General features: G+C 39.1%; 1 protein-coding gene across 3 annotated transcripts; it reads right to left on the bottom strand.

The window, feature by feature from the left end:
• Window positions 1-27,240, bottom strand: LOC307103646 (guanylate-binding protein 6-like). Of its 3 annotated transcripts, none has more exons than XM_079778091.1 (11): window positions 27,102-27,240; window positions 19,646-19,849; window positions 18,386-18,513; window positions 15,770-15,879; window positions 15,364-15,560; window positions 5,281-5,526; window positions 3,670-3,950; window positions 2,745-2,957; window positions 1,701-1,803; window positions 1,192-1,385; window positions 1-246 (listed from the first exon to the last, which is right to left on the bottom strand). In XM_079778091.1, the coding sequence occupies exons 2-11, from the start codon at window positions 19,833-19,835 to the stop codon at window positions 34-36; spliced, it is 1,875 nt and encodes a 624-aa protein (XP_079634217.1). In that variant the 5' UTR covers window positions 19,836-19,849; window positions 27,102-27,240; the 3' UTR covers window positions 1-33. The 3 variants fall into 3 exon arrangements, with proteins under 3 accessions (XP_079634217.1, XP_079634216.1, XP_079634218.1); XM_079778090.1 differs by lacking the exon at window positions 27,102-27,240 and adding an exon at window positions 26,130-26,265; XM_079778092.1 differs by lacking the exons at window positions 18,386-18,513; window positions 19,646-19,849 and having other exon boundaries at window positions 27,102-27,210.
• Window positions 27,241-27,902: the final 662 nt, after the last annotated feature.

The following is a 27,902-nucleotide window of genomic DNA, read 5'->3' as shown; positions in this document are numbered from 1 at the left end:
TACCCACAGTCTATAATTTATTTCAAAGGATAATTATTTCTTTTTCATCGGTGAAAAAATGCCTCTCACAATATTATGAATAGGTTTACCAGGAACACACAACATTGAAATGACATCTAAGGCTTTTTCAATCCAGTGAGTAGTATCTTTTTGAGAAGTATCAATCATATTTTTCAAATGATTGATCTCTGCATTCATCTCTTCAGATTTCTTTTTAAATCCCTCCTTAAGCAGATCTTCTTGAACCTAAAAAAAGTGAGAAGGGAAATAAAACATTTTAAATTCTCATGTTTTTCAAGAATTTCATTTTATATTTAATAACTCTTTCCTTTCACTCTTAAAATTGTTCTCTCTTACACAATCAAGGATAATTTTCCAATAAGGAATAATCCTGTCATGGACCTAAACATTGAAAGAAAGATTAGTTTACAAATATTCACATATCCATAGGGTTTTGCTAGGATGCTAAGCCTGGCCTGAGGACAAATGTAATGTGTGCCAGTCATAATATCAGTTGAGCAGTAACCTTAGTCTGCTGGTACCAATTCTCAGTCCCACTTGGAATAATATGGCCAACCAAATGTAGAAATAATGGGAAACTACACATTGCTCTAGAACCCTATTATAAACACGTTCAGATAGCCAATGAGGAATTCTTCTTTTGCCATAAGATGACTTGGGTAGATTCTCCACACCTGGGAACCATGCAGCAAGTTTGAAGCTGTCATATCCCTGTATTTTTAATATGGAATTTCTAATAGTTTATTGTCAGCATAGATCTACCTTAGAGTCTTTGGGTGGTAGCAGGGTTCCTGATAATAGGCAATGATCTTGGTAAAGCAAACCAGTTGGTGGTCATAATAAATACATGTGTTTCAAATAGCTATTTATTCAGGCCAAATAAGTCATTTTAAAATAACCTAAAAATCACACCTCAGAACCTATTTATATTGTCTAAGTATTCAGAGATGAGATGCTTGTCCTGACCACTCCAGAGTCTATGCACAGAGTATATTTAAAAAATAATTTTTACAAAGAAAGGGGACAAGGGGAAGATTCAATACTTTAGCAAATCACAAGTAGTAAATGGCAATGGTGTTGCCTCCATGGTCTTGCTATAACATTCTCCATCCCACCTGACGTACCAGGACAATGACCGTGGAACACTACTGAGGCCACAGCAGGACTTACCTTTAATTTATGCTCCAACATCATATTCTGCTCTTTTACTATAGTCTCTCTTTCCTTCTCCATCTTCTCCTTCAGTTGCAATATATTTTCCTCGAGACTCCTCTTCTGTGCCTCCATCTGTTGCTGCTGCTCCTGTAGTTTCTGTCTCATCAGCTCCTGTTCCTTCTCAGCTGCCTCCTTCTTGGCCCGCTCCGCTGCCCCAGGGAGGTTTGAGAGAGGGAAGAAAATTAGGTGAGGACTAATCTCTACCCTCCTGAGCTCTGAGAACAAGCCAAACTGGAAGGGGAGGTGGAAGAATCTGAATTGCTCCCTTTGCCACACCATCGAGAGCACATTTCAGTGTTATGGGAAAGGCCCTGGCTGGCTGAGGTGCCCTGGTGTTTTCAGAGTTAGAGAGTGTGTCCCACAGAAGGACAGAAAGCTCCTTGTCTCAGGAGGTTTTGTTCTCACAGCTGTCAAAGGACACTGCAGGTACCTTCCACCCATTGTGAGCCCAGCCCTGCACTTACCTGCCATGGCCTTCTCCCCATCTGTGAGCGCTTTATCTGCCTGCAGGATGGAATTCTCTATTGCTGCCTGTGACTGCAGGAACCTCTGGAGAACCTCATTTGCCTGAGGGGACAAGAAGGAACAAAGAACTTTGATGTTCACTGGGAAGAATAGGCTTCAAAATAACTATGTCCATGTAATTTTTCCTTCCTGATTAAAACTGCATCATGTCTCCACGCAGTTTCCAATCTCATTAGAGAGACCAGAAGCTCTTCATACCCCCTGAAGTCTCTCTCCTAGTGCTACATTCTTCTATTCACTCTACATTCCAGTCAGTGAGAACCATGTTCAGTGCTGCAAAACCACTGGCTCTGGTGCTTTTGTATATTTACCTTCCAGGGAGAAATGTCGTCTCCAATTAGTGTTGCTGTTCTCCTCTGACACTTGCTGGCTGTACCTTTAAGCAAGTCATTTTAACCCACCTGTGTCTCTCAGTTCAGATGTGTGAAATGTTTACAAAATGTATAGATGCCTCTTAATGCTAGTTGAAGGATAAAATTAAAATTCTAGGATAAAACCTCAATATTATGTCTTAACATTAAGAGTTCAATAAATATTAATTGCATTATTATCATTATTATTTTAATATTATTAGTTGGTACTACCACCTATATAGCCTACTATCTCAGATTCATAAGTATTTTAATGATGTATGCAATTATGTACATGATTGAATTCCTTTTCTCTTTTGATAAGTTTTGAATATAAAAACGTTGACTTTAACTTGTAAATTGTTTGCCTTTGACTCACTGAATGTCATATTGTTGGATGGAAAATGATTATTTATCTTCTGTCTTTTATGGATTTCAGAAATCCATATTCTTTTTTGAGAATGGACATTGTGACTCTCTTTAGGAAGAAAGACCAAATTATGGGCCTTTAACACTAAAACAGTCATGATATCCCCATGCTCTCATATTATCCACAACCGGTTCTGTGACCGATTTCCAGGAGACCCTCTTGACTTTAATCTGTAGGATCCCTATGCTCCCATTATTCCTCACCTTCACTCCTTTCCTGGGCACTTGCCAGTAGTCCTGTTCAATCCTTTTCTTGGTTTCCATGTAGAGCTTGTGACCACCAGGAACAGAGAAAATGCCTGCTGAAATACTTTCCATTAGGGACTTGGAAAGCTGCTCAAGTTTATCCTGGCAGTATTTAACAGATGTCTCTTCATTCTGCAGCAAGAACTTATCCTGCTTATCCTTTATGATTTCCTGCAAGGGAAGTATAGAGGGCTGTCACCAGGAGAAAGGAACAGAGGAGAAAAAATTCCAAAGAATCTGGTGGAGGGAAGTCTAGATGTGGTCCTCATAAGAAAAGCATTTTGTTGGAGAAGGACATGGAATAAAACAGGAATTACAAGGCTTCCTTTACTCACAACCCAGAAAATTCCATGTGAGCCATGGAAAAGCTTCCAATCTTCCTGGGTCTCAGGTTCCTCATCAAAAATGTTGATGTTGAATTCCCTCATCTCTATGGCTCCCTGCAGCTGTAACTTTTGTTAATTCCATCTTCAATGACACAATGATACAACAAGAAGCCATAGGAGTTGAAAATAGCCCGGTATGGAGGGGCTGTTAAGAGACATTTGGTTCCTGAGAGTGGGAGAGTCCCTCAATAAAGTGACTAGCCGAGTAATGACTTTTGGGTGTTCAGGGCAGGCTTGAATTCAATATAAGTATTCAGTTCAAAAAGGTATCTATACTGATTATGCATCGGAGACCAGAGAAATTTTTACATAAAGTACCTGAGGTTTGGTGGGGAGAGGAAGAAGAAAATGCAGTCTTTTTAAACTGTATCCTTCATAAGAATCCAGACCACACAATCAATGAGTGAGAGAGGAGGACTTGGGTCAGAAAAGCTCTTCTAGGCTTCATTTTTCAAGGGGAGAGTCACAAAGGGTAAATAAATAATAAGACAAAGTACCACAAGATTTTGCAGGAACTCCTGGTTGTCATCCTTGAAGGAGTTCTCCATGAAGATTGCAATGGCTTCCCTCTCACAGGCTGCATGCAGGTACAGCAGTTCCTGCAGGGTGTCTGTGGGGAAGTTCACTCTCTGGGCCATCTTCTCACTGTAGTGGTCGGCTGCCTTCTGCACAGCCCCTGAGTTCTCAATTTGGGCGAGAGTTGTCACTGCATTCTCCAAACAAGGCACTGCTCCACTGTTGATGGCATCCACATAAGTCACCACCAGAGTCCTTAGCCCTAATAAGCCAGGAAATTTAAGGGATATTACTCAATAGGATCTATGATTCGAAGACTACATTTCTAAATCTATCTGTCTGTCTCTCACAACCAAACACACACATATGTGCACATGTATACACACACACAAATGCACACACACACACACACACACACACACACACTACTTCCTTCTACTATTATTGGTCTACGCAGTTAGTTAGATATTAACAAGAGACTAGGGGCCTAATGGAATGAGACATCTGATAAAGCCTGATTCAATAGAAAAAAATAGTCTTACAAACACCTTGGGGAGTCCACCCAATTAACCAGGATGGGGAAAAAATGGTGCAGAAAGAATTCCTTTACTAAGTACCTGCACAATAGGAGCCAAATGACCAAGCAGAACTATGAAGCATGTTCAATAGGAGCCAAAATGTGGACCATTAGTGGGGGGGGGGACAAACTGGGGGAAAGATTGCATAGGGGAAGGGCACAAGCCTTGAAGAAAACAGGAATGAGATTGGATAGTTTTAAAGAAAGCCTGCTCTTTCCCAAACCCAAATATATATGGGGAAGCTTAACAAATACTTCAGGGCAGTAGCTGCTCTCTAGCCCGCCAGCTCTCTGTCTCCCTGAGAGTGTACTTTGCTTTTCACTTTAATAAACCTTGCCATTATTGTTTAAAACTCCTCCTACATCAAGGGTCCCTTAAATTCCTTTCACACAACACCACAGAAGAACATATTTCCTCCAGTAACACTATTGTCCCATTGACTCTTAATTTTTATGTTTCTTTAGACCACAAACTAACATAATTCAATATATTCCTTCATCTAACATACTAAAGGATATCTGGAAAACATAATTTCCCATTGAAAATCTTAGAAGCAAATTGCTTACATAGGTAAACAGATGAGGCAGGGTAAATGTGATCCTATATTTTTTCTGAATTCTGAAGCTTCCTATAAATTTTCAGAGCTTTATGGGCTAAGGTGCATTGTTAATTTGCTCTAAACCTCCAAAATATCTTTTGTATTCTTCTTGCAAATCTCATTCATTATAAATGACTTCAATTAAGGAAATAGTGTATTCTGTTTTTACACCCAGTTAGTGATTCATTATTAGTAGAACACTTTTTATATGTATGGATGCTATATATTTTGCTGTCAATGGTTGTAACTTTGGAGAGGAATTTAAAAACACCCAAAAGTATGATAAGTATACACGTGTCTTCGTGGAGTATGAATATCTGTAGACCCATAATTTATCAAACACAAATCCTGGAGAACACATCCTATAATATATTCAACAATTATGAGGCCCCACAAAATGTGAAATGGAGACTCACGTTTCCCAGTGATTGTGATTCCCTTCCTGAGGGTCTTGGTCCTCGTCTGGGTGAGGATGTAAGAACAGAAATTCATTGTTTGTTCCTTAAAGTTAGGATCCAGTTGGTTGTCTGCAACCTTCTCAATATTGGCTAGGAGTTCTTTGTCATTTATTGGCCGGTCAAAGACAAAACACTTTCGTTTTGGAAAGAAATGCCGGATGCACTCTCTGGGGAGATTGGATATTTGGGCTTTGGGATTCCTGCCTGAAAGATAAAACAAACAAAAATAAAAACAGGTATTACAGTAGGAGCAGTCTGAGGACAGAGGATCTAAAGATTTTTATGACAGGGATTTTTGTATCTTTGCCATATTCTCTCTGTATAACTTCTGGTTATAACTCCTTTAGCATGGACATCCAAATGCTTCTTTAACATCATATTTACCGATGATACAACTTTGGGGAAAAATTTTGGAAGAGATTAAGTATGCTTAAAAAACAACTACAGCAACCTATTGTTGCTATCGGACCTAAAATGGTAGAGTATTGTCTATATTGACAATATTAGCTACTGAATGAATAACAGAAACATGGGTCAAATGTAAGTTTTTGGTCTACTTGATCTCATGGGAAAATGAAGCTGTGGATCAAAATGAAGAGCTCAAATAAGACTTAATGAAGCAATGTTGGAAATAACATCAGATTATCTAAAGAAAACTGTTTAGATGCTAGAAATAATGTGTACAACATTAGCTTTTAAAAAAGTAAAATCATCTGAAGAGTGAAGAGTAAATGTAGCGAAAACATAATTTTAAGATATCACCATTAGTCTCTAAACTCTTTAAGGTAAAGAATTATATTCATTTCATAGCTTTGCTGTTCTGTGTAGCCCATTTCTCATTGTTTTGAGAAATCATAAATAGAAACATGAAATCAAGAGTGTATAAATCAGAAGTGCAATTTCTTTCAAGGGTTCATCAGATACCTACATGTTTATGTAAATGTAACCCATTCAAATATTTTTATTATTTTGAAATTGTAGCATGGGTACATATGGGGAAATTGAAAAAAAAGCTATGATACAGGTAGAAAGAATTAACATAATTAAAATGTCTATAATGCCCAGAGAAATCTATAGATTCAACACAATCTATCTCAAAATACCAATGGTGTTTTTCACATCACTACAAGAAATAATCCAAAAATGTATATGAAACCATAAAAGAGCCTGAATAGTCACAGACATACTGAGAAAGAATAAAGTTGGAAGTATTACGCTACCTGATACCAAACTATAATACAATACTGTGGTAATCTAAGCAGCATAGTGCTGGAATAAAAACAGACATATAAATCAATTGAACACAACAGAGTGCCCAGAAATAAACCCATGCAATTACAATCAATTAATAGATGACAAAGGAGGTAAAACAACATATAATGGGGTAAAGGCAGCCTAATTGGTGCATGGTGTTGGAAAATTGGACAAATATGTGCAAAAGAAGTGAAACTACACCACCTTCTTACACCATATACAAGAATAAACTCAAAATAGATTAAAGACTTAAATGTAAGACTCAAAACCATAAATCTACTAGAATAAAACATTGACAGTAAAATCTCAGACATGAAGGCCAATACACATATGAAAAGATGTTCAACATTGCTAATCATCAGAGAAATGCAAGTTAAAACAACAATGAGATATCACCTCATGCCTGTCCTAATTAATAAATAAACAAGAAATAAGGGTTGCTGAGGATGTGAAAAAAAAGGGAACCATTGTGCACTGTTGGTGGGAATGCAGATTTGTGCAGCTACTATGGAAAAGAGAATGGAGGTTTCTCAAAAGAATTAAAAATAGAGCTACCTTATGGCCCAGTGACTTCACTTACTGGTTATATTTGAAGAAATCCAAAACACGAATTCAAAAAGAATATATGATTCCTATATTCATTGCAGCATTATTTACAATAGCCACGATATGGAAGTAACCTAAGTGCCCCAAAATAGACAAGTAGATAAAGTACAGGTGGTAATATACACAATGGAATACTACTCAATCATAATAAAGAATGAAATCATACCATTTGAGATATCATGGATGAATCTAGAGAGTACTGTGCTCAGTGAAATAAGTTACACAGAGAAAGACAAATATCATATGACTTCACTTATTTGTGGATTCTAAAAAAAACAAACAAACAAAATTGATACAGACTAATACATATAGAGAAAAAAATTGATGGCTGCATGAGGGGGGGGTGAAAAAAGTGAAGGCATTAACAAATATAAGTTGGTATTTAGAAAATATTCATGGGGATGTAAAAAACAGCATACGGAATATAGTAAATAATATTGTACTATCTATGCATGGTACCAGGTGGGTACTTGAAATATAGGGGGGAACTCACTGTAAAGTATGTGTTATCTGACTATTGTGCTATATATTTGAAAATAATACAAAATGATATTGAGTGTAAACTACAATTGAAAATAGATGTCAGTGAGTGAGGGACAATAAAATCCAGCAGGAATATCAGGGGCTGGCAGACCGGGCTTTCCTGGACAGGGAGCACCTACCGTCGCCAGCGGCACTCCCTGGACTGTGGGGCTGGGGCACAGAGCCCTTGTCATCTTGAAGGGGACAGCAGCCTCTTCTAGGAACTCATCAGCACCACCACCCAGACTGGCCTTGGACACTGCCCGTGACCCTGCAGTCACTCCAGTCAAAATCCTATTGCCCTGCCCACAGACCTGCAGATCCCTAGGACTTCCACCTCCAAGGGTGCATGGCTCCCACAGCAGTAAGTGTGACTTCCCTCTCCCTGGCTGTCGACCTCCAGACACCACAGTAGTGCCTTTCCATTGTGCAGGCCTCCTGAGCCCACCGCCTCAAAAGTGGCTGTTCAGTGCCACTGTGAGCCCCCATTGGGTGCACTTGTAGCCAAACAAGGGAACACACCCCAGCAATGGAAATTGGAACCCCCTCCTTCCTGGCTGCTTGCCCACAGACACGACAGGTAAAACAGCTTCAGCGCCGGGGCCTTTCTGAGTGCTCTGCCATGGCAAACGACCACCGGGTGCCTCTGTGAGCCGCTGCTGGGCTGATGAATCCCATCAAGGGCACAAGGTCACAGCAGCAAAAACTGAGTCTTCCCAATTCACAGCTGCCAACCGCCAGACACCACAGTCGTGCCTATCCAATGCACAGGAAAAGGCAGCACTGAACCAGTAAGTTGACTCTCAGCACTCACATGCTGGGACTCTGTTTCTCATTGCACGCACATGAGATCCCTAATTCTCAGTGCACGCAAACTGAGCTCCGGTGACTCCAATTCTTGGCACAAATGCACACAGGGAACCTGATTCTCAGCGCAAGGTCGCACCAAGTGGCAGAGACTCCAATACTTAATTCTCGGCGCATACATAAGGGGACTCTGCATATGCCAGAGGACTCTGATTTTTGGTGCATGACTACGGGGACTTATTTTTTTTCAGCACGGCGCATGTGAGATCCTGATTCTAGGTGCACGCATGAGGCTGCACTGAGCACCAATGACTCTGATTCTTGGCACATGTGGCACCCACTGACCCACAGCAGCCACAGGTCTCGTTGTCGGAGCTCTTCAGTGACACTCTGGTGGTGCGACGTTTCCACTGCACATGGCGCAGGGCCCCCGCAACTCAGCGTTTGGACCTTCTGATGATAGTTAGAATGGAAAGACAAGGAAACAATCCCCAGAAGAAAGAAAAAGAGGAATCACCAAGAAAGGAAATAAGTGAAACGGAGACATGCAATATGACAGAAAAAGAATTCAGAGTAATGGTCATACAGTTCATAAAGTGGATGGATGAGAGAATCAACAACCTATGCAAAAATAAGGAAGAAATCAAAAGTGACATAGCTACAATCAAAAATGTTATGGAAGGTTTCAACGGTAAACCAGAAGAATAAGAGGAATTAGTGAGTTAGAAGATAAGGTAGAGAAACAAGCCCAATCAGAACTCCAACTGGAGAAAAAAAATTAAAAAAAAAAACAGAAGGAGAGCATAAGGGAACTTTGGGACAACACAAAATGAAGTAACATACGCATAACAGGGGTACCAGAAGGACAAGAAGAGGAGCAAGGACTAGAGAATCTATTTGAAGAAATAATGACAGAAAAATTCCCTGATATGGGGGGAAAAAAAGTCTCACAAGTACAGAGATTCCCAAGAAAGATGAATCCAAAAAAGATCCACACCAAAACACGTCATAATTACAATGGCAAATGTTAATGACAAAGAGAGAATCTTAAAGGCTGCAAGATAGAGACAGACAGTTACCTACAAAGGATCCCCCATCAGATTATCAAATGATTTCTCAACAGGAACAAACCAAACTAGAAGGTAATGGAATGAAGTATACAAAGTGATGCAAAGCAAAGGACTAAATCCAAGAATATTCTATCCAGCAAGACTATCAATCAAAATTGAAGGAGAAATCAGGAGCTTGGCAGACAAAAAGAAATGCTAAGGGAGTTTATCACTAGCAAGCCAGAAATGCAAGAAATGCTAAAGGGAATACTGTGAAAAGAAGAAATAGATAGGGAGGAACACACAGGCATAAAGTACAGAAATGTCTACAAACAAGTACCAATCAATAATAACATTAAACTTAAAAAATTAAATGCTCCAATCAAAAGACATGGAGTGACTGAATGGATAAGAAAACATGACCAATATATATATGCTGTCTTCAGAAGAACCACCTCAGAACAAGGGACTCACACAGACTGAAAGTGAAGGGATGGAAAAATATCTATCAGGCAAATGGAAATGAAAAATATACTGGGGTAGCAATACTTATATCTGACAAAATAGACCTCAAAATGAAGGCCATAACAAGAGACAAGGTAGGCCACTTCATAATTCTAAAGAGATCGATACAACAAGAGGATATAAGTCTGTTAAATATACTATATATGCACCCAATGCAGGAGCACCCTAATATATAAAAAAACTTCTGAGATATCAGGGGAGAAATTGATAGTATTACAATCAATGTAGGAGAATTTAACATCCCATTAATATCACTGGATAAATCCTTGAGACAAAAAATTAGAAAAGAAACAGCAATGCTAAATGACTCACTAGATCAGATAAACTTAATCAACATCTTTAGAACATTCTACCCCAAAACTACAGAATATATATTCTTCTCAAGCGCACATGGGACATTTCCAAATATAGACCACTTATTGAGACACAGGCAAAGCCTCTCCAAATCCAAAATGATTGAAATCATATCAAGCATGTTCTCAGATCAGAATGGCATAAAATTAGAAATCAACTACAATAAAAACAATCACAAAAATTCAAACACTTGGAGGCTGAATAGCATACTACTAAACAGTGAGTGGGTTGCCAAATAGATCAAAGAAGAAATAAAAAGCATCTTGGAAACAAATGACAATGAAAACACAACAATCCAAAATCTTTGGGACATACTGAAAGCAATCCTGAAGGGGGAAGTTTATAGTATTTCAGGCCTACCTCGAAATACTGGTAATAAACCATCTAACTCTGCAACTTGAAGAATTAGAGAGTAACAAGAAAAGCCCCAGAGTGAGCAGAAGGAAGGAAATAATAAAGATCAGAGCAGAAATAAATGACATAGAGACAAAAAAAATAAATAAATACAAAAGGTCAATGAAACTAAGAGCTGGTTCTTTTAAAGGATAAACAAGATTGATGAACCTCTAGCCAGGCTTACCAAGAAGCAAAGAGAGAGGAGCCAAACAAAATCAGAAATGAAAGATGCAAAATAACAACAGACCCCATAGAAATATAAAGGATTACAAAAAAATATTATGAACAACTCTATTCCAACAAACTTGTAAAAATAGAAGAAATGCACATATTCCTAGAAAAATATGACCTTCCAACACTCAACCAGTAGGAATAAAAAAAATTGAATAGGCTGATAACTATGGAGGAAATTGAAGCAGTAATCAAAAAAAACTTCCAATAATCAAAAGCCCTGGACCAGACAGCTTCACAGGGGACTTTTATCAAAAATTCAGAGAAGAAATAAAACCTATCTCCCTCAGACTATTCAAACAATTCAAGAGGAAGGAACACTTTCAAGCTATTTCTATGAAGCCAATATTACCCTAATCCCAAAACCAGATAAAGAAAAAAACAAAGAAAGAATTATGGGCCAATATCCCTCATGAACATAGATGCCAAAATTCTTAACAAAATTCTAGCAAATCAAATCCAGCATTACATTAGAAAGATCATACACCATGACCAAGTGGGATTTATTCCAAGGATGCAAGGATAGTACAATATCTGCAAATCAATAAATGTGATACATCACATAAACAAACTGAGAGATAAAAACCATATAATCATATCCATTGATGCAAAAAAAGCATTTGACAAAATCCAACACTCTTTCTTGATAAAAACGCTCAGCAAGGTGGGATAAAAGGATGATACTCAATAGGCAAAAACTAAAACCATTTTCCCTAAAAACAGGAACAAGACAGGGATGCCCACTCTCACCACTCCTGTTTGACACAGTACTGGAAGTACTAGCCATTGCTATTAGATAAGAAGAAGAAATAAAAGGCATCCAAATTGGAAAAGAAGAAGTAAAACTGTCCTTTTTCACAGGTGACATTGATATTGTACATAGAAAACCCCAAAGACTCCATCAAAAAACTACTAGATTTAATAAATGAATTCAGCAATGTAGCAGGAGACAAAATTAGCACCAAGAAGTATATGGCTTTTCTATACACAACTAATGAAATCACAGCAAGAGAAAGTAAAAAAGCAATCACATTTACCATTGTAACAAAAAAAATTAAGATACCTAGGAATAAATTTAACCAAGGAGATAAAGGACCTGTACTCAGAAAATTTTAGGACACTGAAAAAAGAGATAAAGGAAGACATGAACAAATGGAAGAATATACCATGTTCATGGATTTGGTAGAATCAACATTATTAAAATGACCATACTACTCAAAGCAATCTATAAATTCAATGCAATCCTCATTAAAATACCAACTACATACTTCAAAGACCTAGGACAGACTCTCCAAAAATTCATCTTGAATAAAAAAAGACCCCAAATAGTTGCAACAATCTTGAGAAAGAAGAACAATGTGGGAGGGATCTCAATACCAGATATCAAGCTATACTACAAAGCCACTGTTTTCAAAATTGCCTGGTACTTGCACAAGAACAGACATATAGACCAGTGGAACAGAACAGAGAACCAAGAAATTGACACAAGTCACTATGCTCAATTAATATTTGACAAAGGAGGCAAGAACATACAATGGAGTCAAGATAGTCTCTTCAATAAATGGTGTTGGGAAAATTGGACAGATACATGCAAAATAAACTAGTCCTCCAACGTAAGCCACACATAAAAATAAACTCAAAATGGATAAAGGACTTAAACATAAGATGGGAAACCATAAAAATCTTAGAAAAATCCATAGGCACTAAAGTAGAAGACATTTGTCGTAGCAATATCTTTATTGATAGAGCTTCTAGGGCAATGGAAACTAATGAGAAAATAAACAATGGGACTACATCAAAATAAAAAGTTTCTGTACAGCAAAAGAAACCATCAACAAAACAAGAAAGCCCACTTCATGGGAGAACATATTTGCCTATGTTATCTCTGATTTAAGACTTTAATCTCCAACATTTACAGGGAACTCATATAACTTAACAAAAGGAAGGTAAACAATCCAATCAAAAAACGGGCAAAAAAAAAACTAAATACGTACTTTTTGAAAGAGGACATATAGAAAGTCAAGAGACATATGAAAACATGCTCAATGTCACTAATTATCCAAGAGATGCAAATCAAAACAACAATGAGGTACCATCTCACACCTACCAGAATGGCTATCATCAACAAATCAACAAACAACAAGTGCTGGCTAGGATGTGGAGAAAAAGCACCCTCCTTCACTGCTGGTGGGATGCAGATTGGTGCAGCCACTGTGGAAAACAGTATGGCGTTTCTTCAAAAAATTAAATGGAACTCCCATTTGACCCAGTAATATCACTTCTAGGAATATATCCCAAGACACTAGAAACACCAATCAGAAAGGATATATGTGCCCTTATGTTCATAGCAGCACAATTCACAATAGCTAAGATTTGGAAACAGCCTATATGCCCATCAGCAGATGAGTGGATTAAAAAACTGTGGTACATCTATGCAATGGAATACTATGCTCTTATAAAAAAGAAGGAACTCTTACCATTTGCAACAGCATGGTTGGAACTGGAGAGCATTATGCTAAGTGAAATAAGCCAGTCAGTGAAAGATAAATATAACATGATTTCACTCATTTGTGGAATATAAAGAACATTATAAACTCACTAGAGGCCCGATGCAAGAAATTTGTGCATGGGGGAGAGGGGTCCCTCAGCCCAGCCTGAACCCTGTCCAATCTGGGACCCCTTGAGGGATGTCTGACCGCCTGTTTAGGCCCAATCCCACTGGGACTGCTGGCTCCCAACCACTCGCCTGCCTCTGCCTGATTGCCCCTAACCGCTCTGCCTGCCAGCTTGATCACCCCCTAACCACTCCTCTGCCAGCCTGATCAATGCCTAATTGCTCACTGGCCAGCCCAATTGCCCCTAACTGGCCTCCCCTGCAGGCTGATTGCCCCCAACTGCCTTCCCCTGCTGGCCAGGTTACCCCTAACTGCCCTCTCCTGCTAGGCTGGTCACCCCCAACTGTCCTGCAGGCCTGGGTCCCCCACAACTGTCCTCCCCTGCAGGCCTGGTCCTCCCCAACTGCCCTCCACTCCAGGCCTGGTCCCCCCGCAACTGCCCTCCCCTGCAGGCCTGGTCTCCCCCAACTTCTCTCCCCTACAGGCCTGCCCCCCCCAACTGCACTCCCTGCAGTCCTGGTCCTCCCCAACTGCCTTACCCTGCTGACCTGGTCCCTCCTAATTGCCCCTCCCTGTAGGCCTGGGTTCCCCCCAACTGGCCTCCTTTGCTGGCCTGGTCTCCCCCAACTGCCCTCCTCTGCTGGGCTGGTCATCCCTAACTGCCCACAACTGCCCTCCCCTGGAGGCCATCTTGTGGTGGCCATCTTGTGTCCACATGGAGACAGCCATCTTTGACCACATGGGGGTGGCCATCTTGTGTCTTGGAGTGATGGTCAATTTGAATATTACTCTTTTATTAGATAGGATGAACAAAAATAGATACAAAGGCATAAAAGCATCCAACACACTGTCAAACTACAGCGGGAAGGCAGGGGAGGGTGTGGGGGAGGGGTAAGAGCTCAATCGAAGGGCTTGTATGCATGCATATAAGCATAACCAATAGACACAAGACACTGGGGGTGAGGATGAAGTCATGTGCCTGGGGTTAGGGGAGGCCAGGGGGAGGTCAATGAGGAAAAAAAGGAGATATAAGTACTACTATTTGTAATACTTTAAATAAAATAAAATTTAAATAAATAAAATAAAATTATTTAAAAATAAAAAATCTTTGATATACAAATTAAAATTATATTCTGATAATTATCAAAAATTACACAAATGGGTAGATTGAAAAGACAAAATATACTACTTCAGGTTTATGAGAACATAAAGTCATTTTTATAAATAACATATGTATAAAGATATTAGAAAATTATATGCCCATTTTAGAAGAATTATGTCTAATTACATGAAAGACATTTTTTCATTAGTAGGCTTTTCATTGTAATTTTATGCCAAACAAGTATTTGATCAGTTGTTTTCCTCAACATAGAAAAGCAGAAGCTAAAATAATAAACATAAATGTCTGCTTTTTAGAAGGCTTTAGCAACTCTGTATTCAAAGTTACAGTTGGATTCTCAGTTCCAATGTGTAAAGAACAAATGGGTTATGAATAGTTTTACTCTGCTTTAGGCTCCACTTTTCTAAGTAAACTTAAACTCCAGTCCATAGAGCTTTTCAACCCATTCCCAGCCACCATTTCTGCAGACAGCTAGTCTCAAGTACAAATGCAACTCCAGACATGATATTTAGTACCTTCCACCCTGTATTGGACCATCCACTGCCCAGCCACACTATGTTACCTGGAATCAGCTTCAAGGCATTCTCCAGGTACTCATCTGCTGTGATAGGGTGACCATTTAACTTCAGCTCCAGGGTGAAATCCCGTACGGTCCAGATAAAGTCTGGAAAGAAACTCACAAACTCTATTGAATCGTCTACTTCATCTGGTGTAGGGGAGGACTTTGCCCTGATGAGTTCTGTCAACTCTGTCACATAACTAGGACCTGGCTAAGGAAAATAAACTTTCTACACACAATTCCCACATTTCTCTAATTAAAAAAAAAAAATAGTATTACAAACACTCTCTTTCACTCTGGTTCCTTTTGGTCTACCAAAAGCAACTAAGTAAGAGGAAAGGAGAAACTGACTGGATCTCCATTCCCACAGCCTCCATGACACATGGAGGTCTGGTTCCTGGAAGGATACTGCAGCTGCTCCAGGGCCTGGTGGTTGATGGTGCTCATGCTGTTGTAGACGAAACTGCTACTCAGAAGCACGGCCAGGGCAAAGATCCATGAGTCATTCTTAGGGTCTCCCTAGAAGTACATTAGGGCAAGACATTCAGTGGTTTACCCTATAGAAATTCATTCAGACACTAAGTCTAACAGTCCTTCCTTTTATTTCAGATAATGTACTCACCATGCAAACAAGTAAGTTTGAAGATGGGAATAAATATACATATGAGCTTTAGCAATTACAAAAACATTACTTGTGAATGTGATTTTTATAATCACAGAGTTTTCTTTTTAATGAATTGGATGAAATAAAATAACGTATAAAATAACTTAGTGCAGCACCTGGTGTGCTTTATGTTAAATGAATGATGTTAGTACATATTTATTCTACATATATTTGTTGGTCATGGGCTATATAAAATACTCCATAGTTAACATAACTGGGGATATATCCAAGAAGTGTTTATGAGAAACTACTGAATATGTCCACTGTTGTTAAAATAGAAGTCAGTTTAAAATGACAAATATTACTTTCTTTTTTTTTAATATATATTTTATTGATTTTTCACAAAGAGGAAGGGAGAGGGACAGAGAGCCAGAAACATCGATGAGAGAGAAACATTGATCAGCTGCCTCCTGCACATCCCCCACTGGGGATGTGCCCACAACCAAGGTACATGTCCTTGACCGGAATCAAACCTGGGACCTTTCAGTCCGCAGGCCGATGCTCTATCCACTGAGCCAAACCGGTTTCGGCGACAAATATTACTTTCAAGGTGACTATTTCAAAGCCATGATGAACATAGCAAGGAATATAACAAGGATAATATCTATAGGATGCTACATCAAAGTAATGTATATAAGCATTGGAACCTGTAGTTCTAATAGTAAATTAAGGGGGGGAGGAAGAGATAATATCAACCGAAGAACTTACATGCATATATGCACAAAACATGGACACTGACAATAGCATGCTGAAGGTCTGCAGAGGAGATAGGTGTGAGGAAGACGTGGTCAATAGGAGGGGAAGAAGGAAAAAATATGTAATACTTTCAATAATGAATATAAATTTTAAGAAGTATTAAATTAAAATTTACAAGTCTAGCATGGAAGACCAGAGCTCTGAAAGCTATAAAATTTTACATAACATAAAGTCTTCCTCAGCATCTTGATTGAAAATTAAAGACTTAGCAGAGTGTGAATTTGAATAAGTGAAGGTATCTTGCACATGGAAAGACCCACAGAAACAAAAGTAGACATGGCCACATACAGAAGTCTTTTCAATAAAAGTAGTTATTTGATCTGACTGGAACAGAGGGTAGGTCAAGAAGTTAAAACTGGATAGTGAGTCTAGTGCAAACAAATGAAGGACCTTAAAGGAGAGGTTAATTTGTTTGAATAAATACAGCAGATCTAAATAACGGCACAATACAGAATTTTCATTCTATTATAAACACTGTCTAAATTTTCACCAGAGCAAAAGTGGAAAATGCCTAGAAAAATTTTGAGGGAAATGCTGATTTGTCCATTTATATTCCAAAGCCCAATTTAAAAAAATGATTACAATAAGAAGTGGCACTTATGACAAACAATAGGTTATACAGACAGCAAGACTGTTTGATATATACATAAAAATAAACACAAAATTTCTAAGTCTTCTTTGGGTAGAAATAAAAAGTTGTAGAAATTTAGGTACTACCTATATAATAAAAGCCTAAGCGACCATTATGGCTGAATGACCAGAAGGACTGGAACCTATGATGCACACTGACTACCAGGGGGCAGACGCTCAATGCAAAAGCTGTCCCCTGGTGGACAGTGCGCTCCCACAGGGGAAGCACTGCTCAGCCAAAGGCCGGGCTCACAGCTGGCGAGCCCAGCAGCAGTGGCAGAAGCTTCTCTTGCCTCTGCAGCAGCTCTAAGGAGCAGCAAGCCAAGCAGTAAGAAGCAACGGCAAGCAGGCGGGTGTAAGAAGCAAAGGGTCCCAGACGGCAAAAGGGCACAGGCTAGGCTGAGGGACACCACCCCAGTGCACGAATTTTGTGCACCAGGCCTCTAGTTTCCAAATAAGTCTCAAACTAAAGCAGAAAAGTAAAAATCATTCATTTCATCCTTTAGTAGAAAACTAAAATATCAAAGACCCATCTTAAAATGTTGTAGGACAAACACATGCTTTTATAGAACCATCTCATTCAGAGCTGTCTCAAAGTCTTCCAGAATGCTTGGTGAGTACTTGGTGAACTTCACCAGAGAACTGCAGACTTTTTTTTTTTTTTTTTTAAGAACTGCAGACTTTTTGAGGGCAGGGCTTTTACATGGGTCACTAGTATCTACAGTACTAACTTAGAGACCCAGGGATATGGTGTTCAGCAATTGAATCAAATTAGTCATGCATTGCTGAGAAATAGAAAAAATTTACTCAATGTACCATGACACCTTACCTAGAAATAAGAGTCAAACAAGCGAGCATTTGCCTGATGTGTAGTTGGATTTCTAGATTTCACAAACAGATCAAGCAGTTAAATTAAAGAGTTCATTATGAGAATATCCAGGTTGAAATCATTTTATCTGTGACTCTCTGCCTTACCTTTTCCACATCACCCAGGCCCTCGGTGTCTAGAAGGACCAGAGTATAATCAGGCTTATTGGGGTGAGGCACACACCACATCCAGATGCCCTTGGTTTGAGACTGCACCGTAGAGCCCAAAGGGAAACCTATAAATAAAAGGGAGACTGAACCCACAGTGACAATAGACAAACTAAGCAGCCAAGGGACTACAAAATCAGACTTTTTGGAATGGAAGTACCCCAGAATATAAGATGGTGCTTTCTCTATTTTGTAAGAATGCTTTACTTTGTGTGTCATCTATTCAAAGGAGGAGATGAATGTTAACTGTGAAAATGATACCCAGCAAGAGCTCAAAATGGAGGTGAAATGCATCCATGAATCAGACATACCATATTTTCCGGCGTATAAGATGACTGGGCATATAAGACGACCCCCAACTTTTCCAGTTAAAATATAGAGTTTGGGATATACCTGCCCTATAAGATGACACTCGGCATATAAGACAACCCCGACTTTTGAGAAGATTTTCCTGGGTTAAAAAGTCATTTTATATGCCGGAAAATACGGTAATAAAAGTCATTGAATACCACAATAAGAGCATTTCAAAAATGGCCCAGTAAAGGCCGAATAGAAGTGGATAGAAGAGAGACATCTAAAGAAAAAGAAATTCAGATAATATTTTTCCAATCAAAGTGATAAAAATAAAAATGGCAAATGTTGTGGGAGAGGTTGTTAAGAACAATGGGATGTGAACTCACAAAAATCTTTAAACATGGTGATAGATATGCAATTATCTTTATATATTCATAGGAAAAGCAAAATTCTATAGAGAGAGTAAAACATATTATGAGCAAGAGAGGAGGCACAATTTTAAGACCTCATTGGCACAGGTAAAAAAAAAGGAGTCTATGTATTACTAGGAGTGATTTTCCTTAACAGAAGTAAAACTATAAATATGGCAAGAGAATATATTAAAGTAATAATTTAGTGATGAAAATTAGACTTAGAAATTTGGTTTATTGAGAGGAGTTTAGTTCTCACTTCATGTAATCAGGGAAGAAAACTAATAAGCTATGATTTAGTTAGAGTAACAAAATTGGCCCTGGCCTGAGATAACACTAATTAAGGTCATAATTTATTAGTAAGAATTAGAATTAGAAGGTTTGTTTATTGAAAGGAATTTAGCTCTTTTTTTTTTCATGTGACTAATGAAGAAAACTAAGAAACTGTGATATAGCTAGAGTCAAAGAATTGTCCTCTACCTAAGATACCACTCACCGTGATTCTGTCCTGCAAGCTTATTCATCAAGTAGGATTTGCCTGTACGATACAGTCCTACAATGGCCACGACCACCACTGGCTGAGAAATCTGGTCAAGAATCTCTAGAGCTTCCTGATTCACTGACAGATGCTCATTGTAGTTTTCCACCAGGCAAATGGGGGCCATCATGTTGGGTCTAGATGCCATGGCAACCTGCAAACCTAAAAGAACATCCCAGTAGAAATAAGATTACAATGCTATTCTCTGAGGCAGAGTTGTGCAAAGCACCCTCCATCTCAGGACAATATAAGTATTCTACTTTGTTCCTGTCATAGTAAGCATAAGCCAGGACCTGCAATGAAAAATTCATCTATTTTTGGTTCTATACTTGCAGTGAATCACTGCAAGGGCCATAGTGTTCCCAATGCTGTGAGGAACTCAGACTGAATGTTATTGCTGGCACTGGGCAGCAACATCTTATAATGCAGTAGAGTGGCTCTACCCTATGCCAGGATCACCACTGAGAAGTAAAGCCATCACCTCATGTGAACATCCTCTCCCCAAACATAAGGCTTAACCAGCTGCTAAGAGGATAGTGAGGCAGATTCTGAGGAAGGACCAGAGCGACCTGGGGACAAAGTCAAGGTATTTTAAGCCATAGGTTTCATGCATCAATCTGTCTTGTGGTCCTAGTTGTTGAGAACAGCTATAGAACTAGTGATGAGTATGACTAGTATTCATCACAATCTGAGGTTTTAGCCTGACAATTTGTTTTGACATATGACAGACCAATAAAATGTAATATCTATGGCTCCATTTACGATACTGAAGGGACTGAAGGAGTTTGGGGCTCCAGAAGAAACACAACTTTTGATTTTTCTCCTTTCTTATAAGTTTTCAAAATCATTAAGGCCATAAGTTTAACAGTCATTCCCTGTTTAGAGAAACTGAGTCATGTGATATCTATTTTGTTTTTCAAAATTAAGTGTGCATCAAAATTTAAAAATAGATTGATGTTATAAGCCAATAAAAAGTGTATATTAATAAAACTGTCAATAAAGAATAACAAGAACTCCTCCCAATTTTTGCAACCTCCATGTCCTGTTAAAAATATCCTTGTGATTGAAAAAATCAGCAACTTATGTAAGACTCTAGAGGAAATAAAGAGTAATATAGCTACAATAAAAAAAAAAAAAACACTATGGAAAGTTTCAATAGTAGACTAGGAGAAGCAGAGGTGTGAATTAGCAAATTAGAAAATAGAGCAGCAAAACACACCCAAACAATTGGAGAGAAAAATTAAAGGCCAGGAGGAGAGCCTAAGAGAGCTTTGGGACAACATGAAACAAAGTAACATACAAATAATAGGGGTGTCAGAATGACAAGAAGAGGAACAAGGGTTAGCAAACTATTTGAAGTAATAATATCAGAAAACTTCCCTGATTTAGGGAAGAAAAAGGTCACAGAAGCACAGAGAATCCAAAAGAAGATGAACCCAAAAAGACCCACACCAAGACTCAACGTAATTATGATGGCAAACGTTCAGACAAAGAGAGAATCTTAAAGGCTGCAAGAGAGAGACAGAAAGTTACAAAGGATCCCCCATTAGACTATCAAATGATTTCTCAACAGAAACACATCAGGCCAGAAAGGAATGGAATATACGTTCTTCTCAAGTGCACATGGGACATTTTCAAAGATAGACCACATATTGGGTCACAGGCAAAGTCTCCAAATTCAAGAAGATTTAAATCAGATCAAGCATCTTCACAGACCACAATAGCATAATATTAGAAATAAACTACAATAAAACAATCAAAAAATTTCAAACACTTGGAGGTTGAATAGCATGCTATTAAACAATGATTGGGTTACCAAAGAGATCAAAGAAGAAGTAAAAAACATCCTGGAAACAAATGAAAACACAAAAACCCATAATCTATGGACACAGTGAAAGCAGTCATGAGAGGGAAGGTGACAGCTCTACAGGCCTACCTAAAAAAAATAAATAAATAAAAATAAAAAAACAAGTAAAACTGGTAATAAATTATCTAATTCTACAACTTAAAGAATTAGAAAGAGAGAAACAAGAAAAGCCCAGAGTGAGCAGAAGGAAGGATCAGAGCAGAAATAAATGACATAGAGACAAAAAAAATACAAAAATACAAATGATCCATGAAAACAAGAGCTGGTTCTTTGAAAGGATGAACAAGATTGATAAACCTCTAGCCATGCTCACCAAGAAGCAAAGAGAGAGAACCCAAATAAACAAAATCAGAAATGAAAGAGGCAAAATAACAACAGACCCCACAGAAATACAAAGGATTGCAAAAAAATACTATTAACAACTCTATTAAAAAAACTAGACAACCTAGAAGAAATGGACATATTCCTAGAAAAATGCAACCTTCCAAAACTCAATCAGGAAGAATCTAAAAATCTCAATAGGCCAATAATTATGAAGGAAATTGAACCAGTCATCAAAAACCTTCCAGCAAACAAAAGCACGGGACCAGACAGCTTCACAGGAGAGTTTTACCAAACATTCAAAGAAGAAATAAAACCTATGCTCCTCAGATTATTTGAAACAATTCAGAGGAAGGAACACTTCCAAGCTCTTTCTATGAAGCCAGCATTACCCTAATACCAAAACCAGATAAAGACAACACAAAGAAAGAGAATTACAGGCCAATATCCCTCATGAACATAAATGCCAAAATCCTCAACAAAATTCTATCAAATCGGATCCAGCATTATATCAGAAAGATCATACACCATGACCAAGTAGAATTTATCCCAGGGATGCAAGGATGGTACAATATCTGAAAATCAATAAAAATGATATATCACATAAAAAATTGAGAAATAAAAATCACATAGTCCTATCAATTGATGCAGAAAAAGCATTTGACAAAATTCAACACCCTTTCTTGATAATAACTCTCAGCAAAGGGAATAGAGGGATCATAGATCAACCTAATAAAAGCGTTATATGACAAACCTACAGCCAACATCATACTCAATGGGCAAAAATTAAAACCATTTCACCTAAGAACAGGAAAAGACAGGGATGCCCACATTCACCACTCCTCTTCGACATAGTGCTGGAAGTGCTAGCCATAGCGATCAGTGAAAAGGATGAAATAAAAGGCATCCAAATTGGAAAAGAAGAAGTAAAATTGTCATTATTCGAAAATGACATGATACTGTACATAGAAAAACTTAAAGACTCCATCAAAAATTATTAGACTTAATCAATGAATTCAGCAATGTAGCAGGATACAAAATTAACACCCAAAATTTATGGCATTTTTATACACCAATAGTGAACTTACAGGAAGAGAGGTTAAAAAAAAAAACCTCCATTTACCATTGCACCAACAAAATTAAGATACCTCGGAATAAAGTTAACTAAGGAGGTAAAAGACCTATACTCAGAAAACTACAGGACACTGGAAAAAGAGACAGAGGAAAACATAGAGGGAACAACATACCATGTTCATGGATTGATAGAATCAATATCATTAACATGTTCATACTACCCAATGCACTCCCATTTAAAGTACCAATGGCATATTTCACAGACCTAGAACAAATTATCCAAAAATTCATCTAGAATTAAATAAAACCCTGAAAACTTCAGCAATCCTGAGAAAGAACAAACTAGGAGGGATCTCAATACCAGATATCAAGCTATATTACAAAGCCACTGTTCTCAAAATGGCCTGGTACTGGCACAAGAACAGGCATATAGACCAATGGAATAGAATAGAGAAACCAGAAATCGACCCAAACCACTATGCTTAATTAATATTTGACAAAGGAGGCAAGGACATACAATGGAGTCAAGATAGTCACTTCAATAAATGGTGTTGGGAAAATTGGACAGATACATGCAAAAAAAATTAAACTAGACCACCAACTTACACCGTGCACAAAAATAAACTCAAAATAGATAAAGGACTTAAACGTAAGATGGGAAATCATAAAAATCTTAGAGAAATCCATAGGCAGCAAAATCTCAGACATATGGCCAAGCATTATCTTCACAGATGCAACCCTTAGGGCAATGGAAACTAAAGACAAAATAAACAAATGGGACTACATCAAAATAAAAAGCTTCTGCACAGCAAAAGAAACCATTAACAAAACAACAAGAAAATCCAATGCATGGAAGAACATATTAGCCAATGTTATCTCTGACAAGGGTTTAATCTCCAACATTTACAGGGAACTCATACAACTTAGCAAAGGGAAGTTAAACAATCCAATAAAAAAATGACCATCAGACCTAAATAGACACTTTTCGAAAGAGGACATACAGGAGGCCAGGAGATATATGAAAACATGCTCAAAGTCACTAATCATCTGAGTGATGCAGTTCAAAATGTCAATGAGGTACCATCTCACACCTGTCAGAATGGTTATCATCAACAAATCAACAAAGGACAAGTGCTGGCAAGGATGCAGAGAAAAAGGAACCCTCATGCACTGCTGGTAGGAATGCAGACTGGGGCAGCCACTGTGGAGAATAGCATGGAGTTTTCTCGAAAAACTAAAAATGGAACTCCCATTTGACCCAGTGATCCCACTTCTAGGAATATATCCCAAGAAACTAGAAACACCAATCAGAAAGGATATATGCACCCCTATGTTCATAGCAGCATAATTTACAATAGCTAAGATTTGGAAACAGCCTAAGTGCCCATCAACAGATGAGTGTATTAAAAAACTGTGGTACATCTATACAATGGAATACTATGACGCTATTAAAAAGAAGGAACTTTTATCATTTACAACAACACGGATGGAACTGGAGGGCATTATGCTAAGCAAAATAAGCCAGTCGGAGAAACATAAATATCACATGATCTCATTCATATGTAGGATATAATGATCAACATAATTTGATGAACAAGAATAGATAGATCTAGAGACAAATATTAGGGGAGGGGGGTTAGAGAGCAACCAAAGGACTTATATGCATGCATATTAGCATAACCAATGGACACAGACACTGGGGTGGTGGGAGCTTGCCCGGGCTGGAAGGGATGGGGGAGGGGGTCAATTGGGGGAAAAGGAGATATATGTAAAACTTTAGAAAAAACCAGTGGTACATCTACGCAATGGAATGCAATGCTGCTATAAAAAGGAAGGAACTCCTACCATTTGCAACAGCATGGATGGACCTGGAGAGCACTATGCTAAGCGAAATAAGTCAGTCAGAGAAAGATAAATATAACATGATCTCACTCATTTGTGGAATATAATGAACAACATAAACTGATGAACAAAAATTGATCCAGAGACAGAGAAGCATCGATCAGACCATCAAACCTCAGAGGGAAGGTAGGGGACAGAGGGTGTAAGAGGGAGAGATCAATCAAAGGACTGACATATAAGGCATGCATATAAGCCTAACTAATGGACACAGACAACAGGTGGGTGAGGGCATGAGTGGGGGCGTGGAGGTGGCAATTGGGGGATAAGGACACAAAGTAATACCTTAATCAATAAAGAAAAAAAAGATAAATAAAACAAACTCTATAAATAAATAAAAACTATCCATGTAAAAATATCAAGTGAGTCTGCATAATTCCTGGACATGGCTGCTGGGCGGTGTCCTAAGCAAGTTTGAGCCTGAGGAGTGAATTATAGCCTTGTCAGGGGACAGCATGCTCCTTTCCCAACCTTTAAGGATGTGACTGGGAGCTGGGGGTGAGGCCACAATCATAAGGCAGCCCATCTGTGTCTGGCCCTTTCTTTCTTTCTTTCTTTCTTTCTTTCTTTCTTTCTTTCTTTCTTTCTTTCTTTCTTTCTTTCTTTCTTTCTTCCTTCCTTCCTTCCTTCCTTCCTTCCTTCCTTCCTTCCTTCCTTCCTTCCTCCCTCCCTCCCTCCCTCCCTCCCTCCCTCCCTCCCTCCCTCCCTCCCCCTCCCTCCCTCCCTCCCTCCCTCCCTCCCCCTCCCTCCCTCCCTCCCTCCCTCCATTCCTTCCTTCCTTCCTTCCTCCCTCCCTCTTTCTCTTTTTCCATCCAATAAATAAAGGCATCCCAATTTCCATCCAATAAATAAAGAGCAGACTTGGCTCTGAGAGGCATGCATATAAGCCTAACTAATGGACACAGACAACAGGTCTGCTCTTTAGAAAAATAAATAAATAAACTAAAAATGTAAAATTTTAAATGCTGTGTACGCAGTGAATCTAATGTGGAATTAGAATAGGACCATAAGTCCAACCTAGTGCATATTACAATGAGGAACACTGAGCTCATGCATGAAGAAGCTGCCTCTATGCCCCACCCCATCCCATTAAGCAGCCAGGAGACCCTAATCTCTCATCTCTCCATGCAGCCACATTCTCTGCTCCACTTGCTGCTGTCCTGGTTATGTGAAGTGCTACTAAACTGTCACCCCACAACTACCACTGCCCCTAATGGGGAAGCTAAAGCCAGCAGCTGAGCCCTGCAGTCCAGGCTACAAGCTACGGGTGTTCGTTCATACCTCCCATTCCTCAGTCCATTTTGAATCAGAAAGTGAGAGGTTTAAGCTCAGGACCAAGTTGCTTGCAAAAGAAAGTTGAACTTGAACTTCTGTCCCACAGCTCCTCGGGTCAGTGTGTCCCAGAACAAGCTCCCAGGTCCTTCCCACTCCTCCTTGCTCCCTCTCCTCCTCCCACTTTTCTGTTGCTAGTTTACAGAAGTTAAAAAAAAAAAAAAAGCTGAGGAATTTTGTTTTCATTCTTACAGAGGACTCAGCAAAACAACTGAACCTAAAAACAATAATTGATGTAATTTTTTGGTAGGGTCTAAACATTTGTAAACTACAGAATAAAAACCTGGCTTAGACCTTATAGGTATTTTTAATAGTTGATTAAGATATGTGAGAATGAATTCTTTCATCTAAATACCACTTTATAGAATCTTTGGAATACTAAATACAGTGAATGCAATAAAGAATGTTTTCATGTTTAAATTGTATGTTAAGGATCATCTTCCCTCTGTTTTTTCAATGTCCCACAGACATCAGGGAAATGTCTGAGATGGGGAGGGGAAGATGGGGGAAGTGACTGCAACCAGAGCTTCTTAGGAAAGGACAGGTTTGGTTCCTCAGTCAGAGAAAGGACTTCAGCCCCTTCTAGAAGGTGATGTAGGGTGCACCCCTCCTTCTCCCAGGCAGGGCTCTTTGTGCAGCCTGGGAGGGTGCCATAGAGGGAGCAGGACATCCCAGGAACAAGCTGTGCCCGCTGCCACTTTGCATCAGCCTTCCATCCAAACAGAGGGGCTGAGCTGCCTCCAGCTTATAGCCCCGCGGGCCACCCCTCCTCTGCCCCCACCATCGGCCAGCTGCCTCCAGGGCTGACAGGGGGGAGCCTTTGCCTCCAGAGCCAGGTGTGCTGAGCTGGAGCATGCATTGTTCTTGTTGATGTTACCTAAGGAACATGTGAAGGAAATCCAAGTCTCTGAGCGAAGTTACCTGTCTCCTAAGCGGCAGACAGCGGATAAGTTCTTGCCTCTTGCTGCCTTGCTCCTCCGGAGTCTGGCTCCGCAGGGTGCTCACAGTTCTCTTTAGGAGCTGAAAATGAAGCCGAATATGATCGCGAAGCAGTTTTCAGTGGGATTGGGAAAAACCGAAACCGAAAGGACACATCGTTTTCTGGGAAGTCCCGTGTTGGATTTTCATCCCCTCTCTCCCTCCCCGCGAAGGCATGCAGGGTGGACGACATTTCCCCACACCCGCTTGGGAATCCCTGGCTGGCACCTCCCCCTCTAGGGGCTTGTGTCTTCCTGACCCCACAGCCAACAGGGCGCTGCAGGGCTGAATGTGAGCCAGCAACAGCAGGCTGACAGGTCTGCAGCGTGCCTCTCAGAAGTACTGTGGAAAGGCACTGAGGTTTTTCTTATTGTTGTTGTAATTTTATGCTAAGACTGCCTTTTCATTTCTGGCATTTTAAAAAACTTATTATTAATTTATCCTTCTTCATTATCAATAACTCTGTGCATAAAACTCCTATTTTTCCTATTAGGAGATAGACCCTAGTATTTTGTAGCATATTCTCCCACTTACTGTTGTGTGTTGTTTTTCTTTGTGGTGGCTCTGGGGGGGGACTGTAAGGGTCCTGAGTTTATATTTTGAGTGTTTCTTTCAGTGAAACAATATAAAAATACAAACTCAAAAGTGAACATTCAAAATGAACAAAGAAGTCATAACCATCAACAAGTTTTTAAAAGTTGACAAGTGCCACAGATATTATCTGTTTTCTGGTGTGTTTTTTTT

This window comes from Cnephaeus nilssonii (genome assembly GCF_951640355.1).
Source record: "Cnephaeus nilssonii genome assembly, chromosome: 7".
NCBI classification, from domain to species: domain Eukaryota; kingdom Metazoa; phylum Chordata; class Mammalia; order Chiroptera; family Vespertilionidae; genus Cnephaeus; species Cnephaeus nilssonii.
Note: the sequence above shows the minus strand (reverse complement) of the source record. Positions and strands in the feature narration are given on the sequence as shown.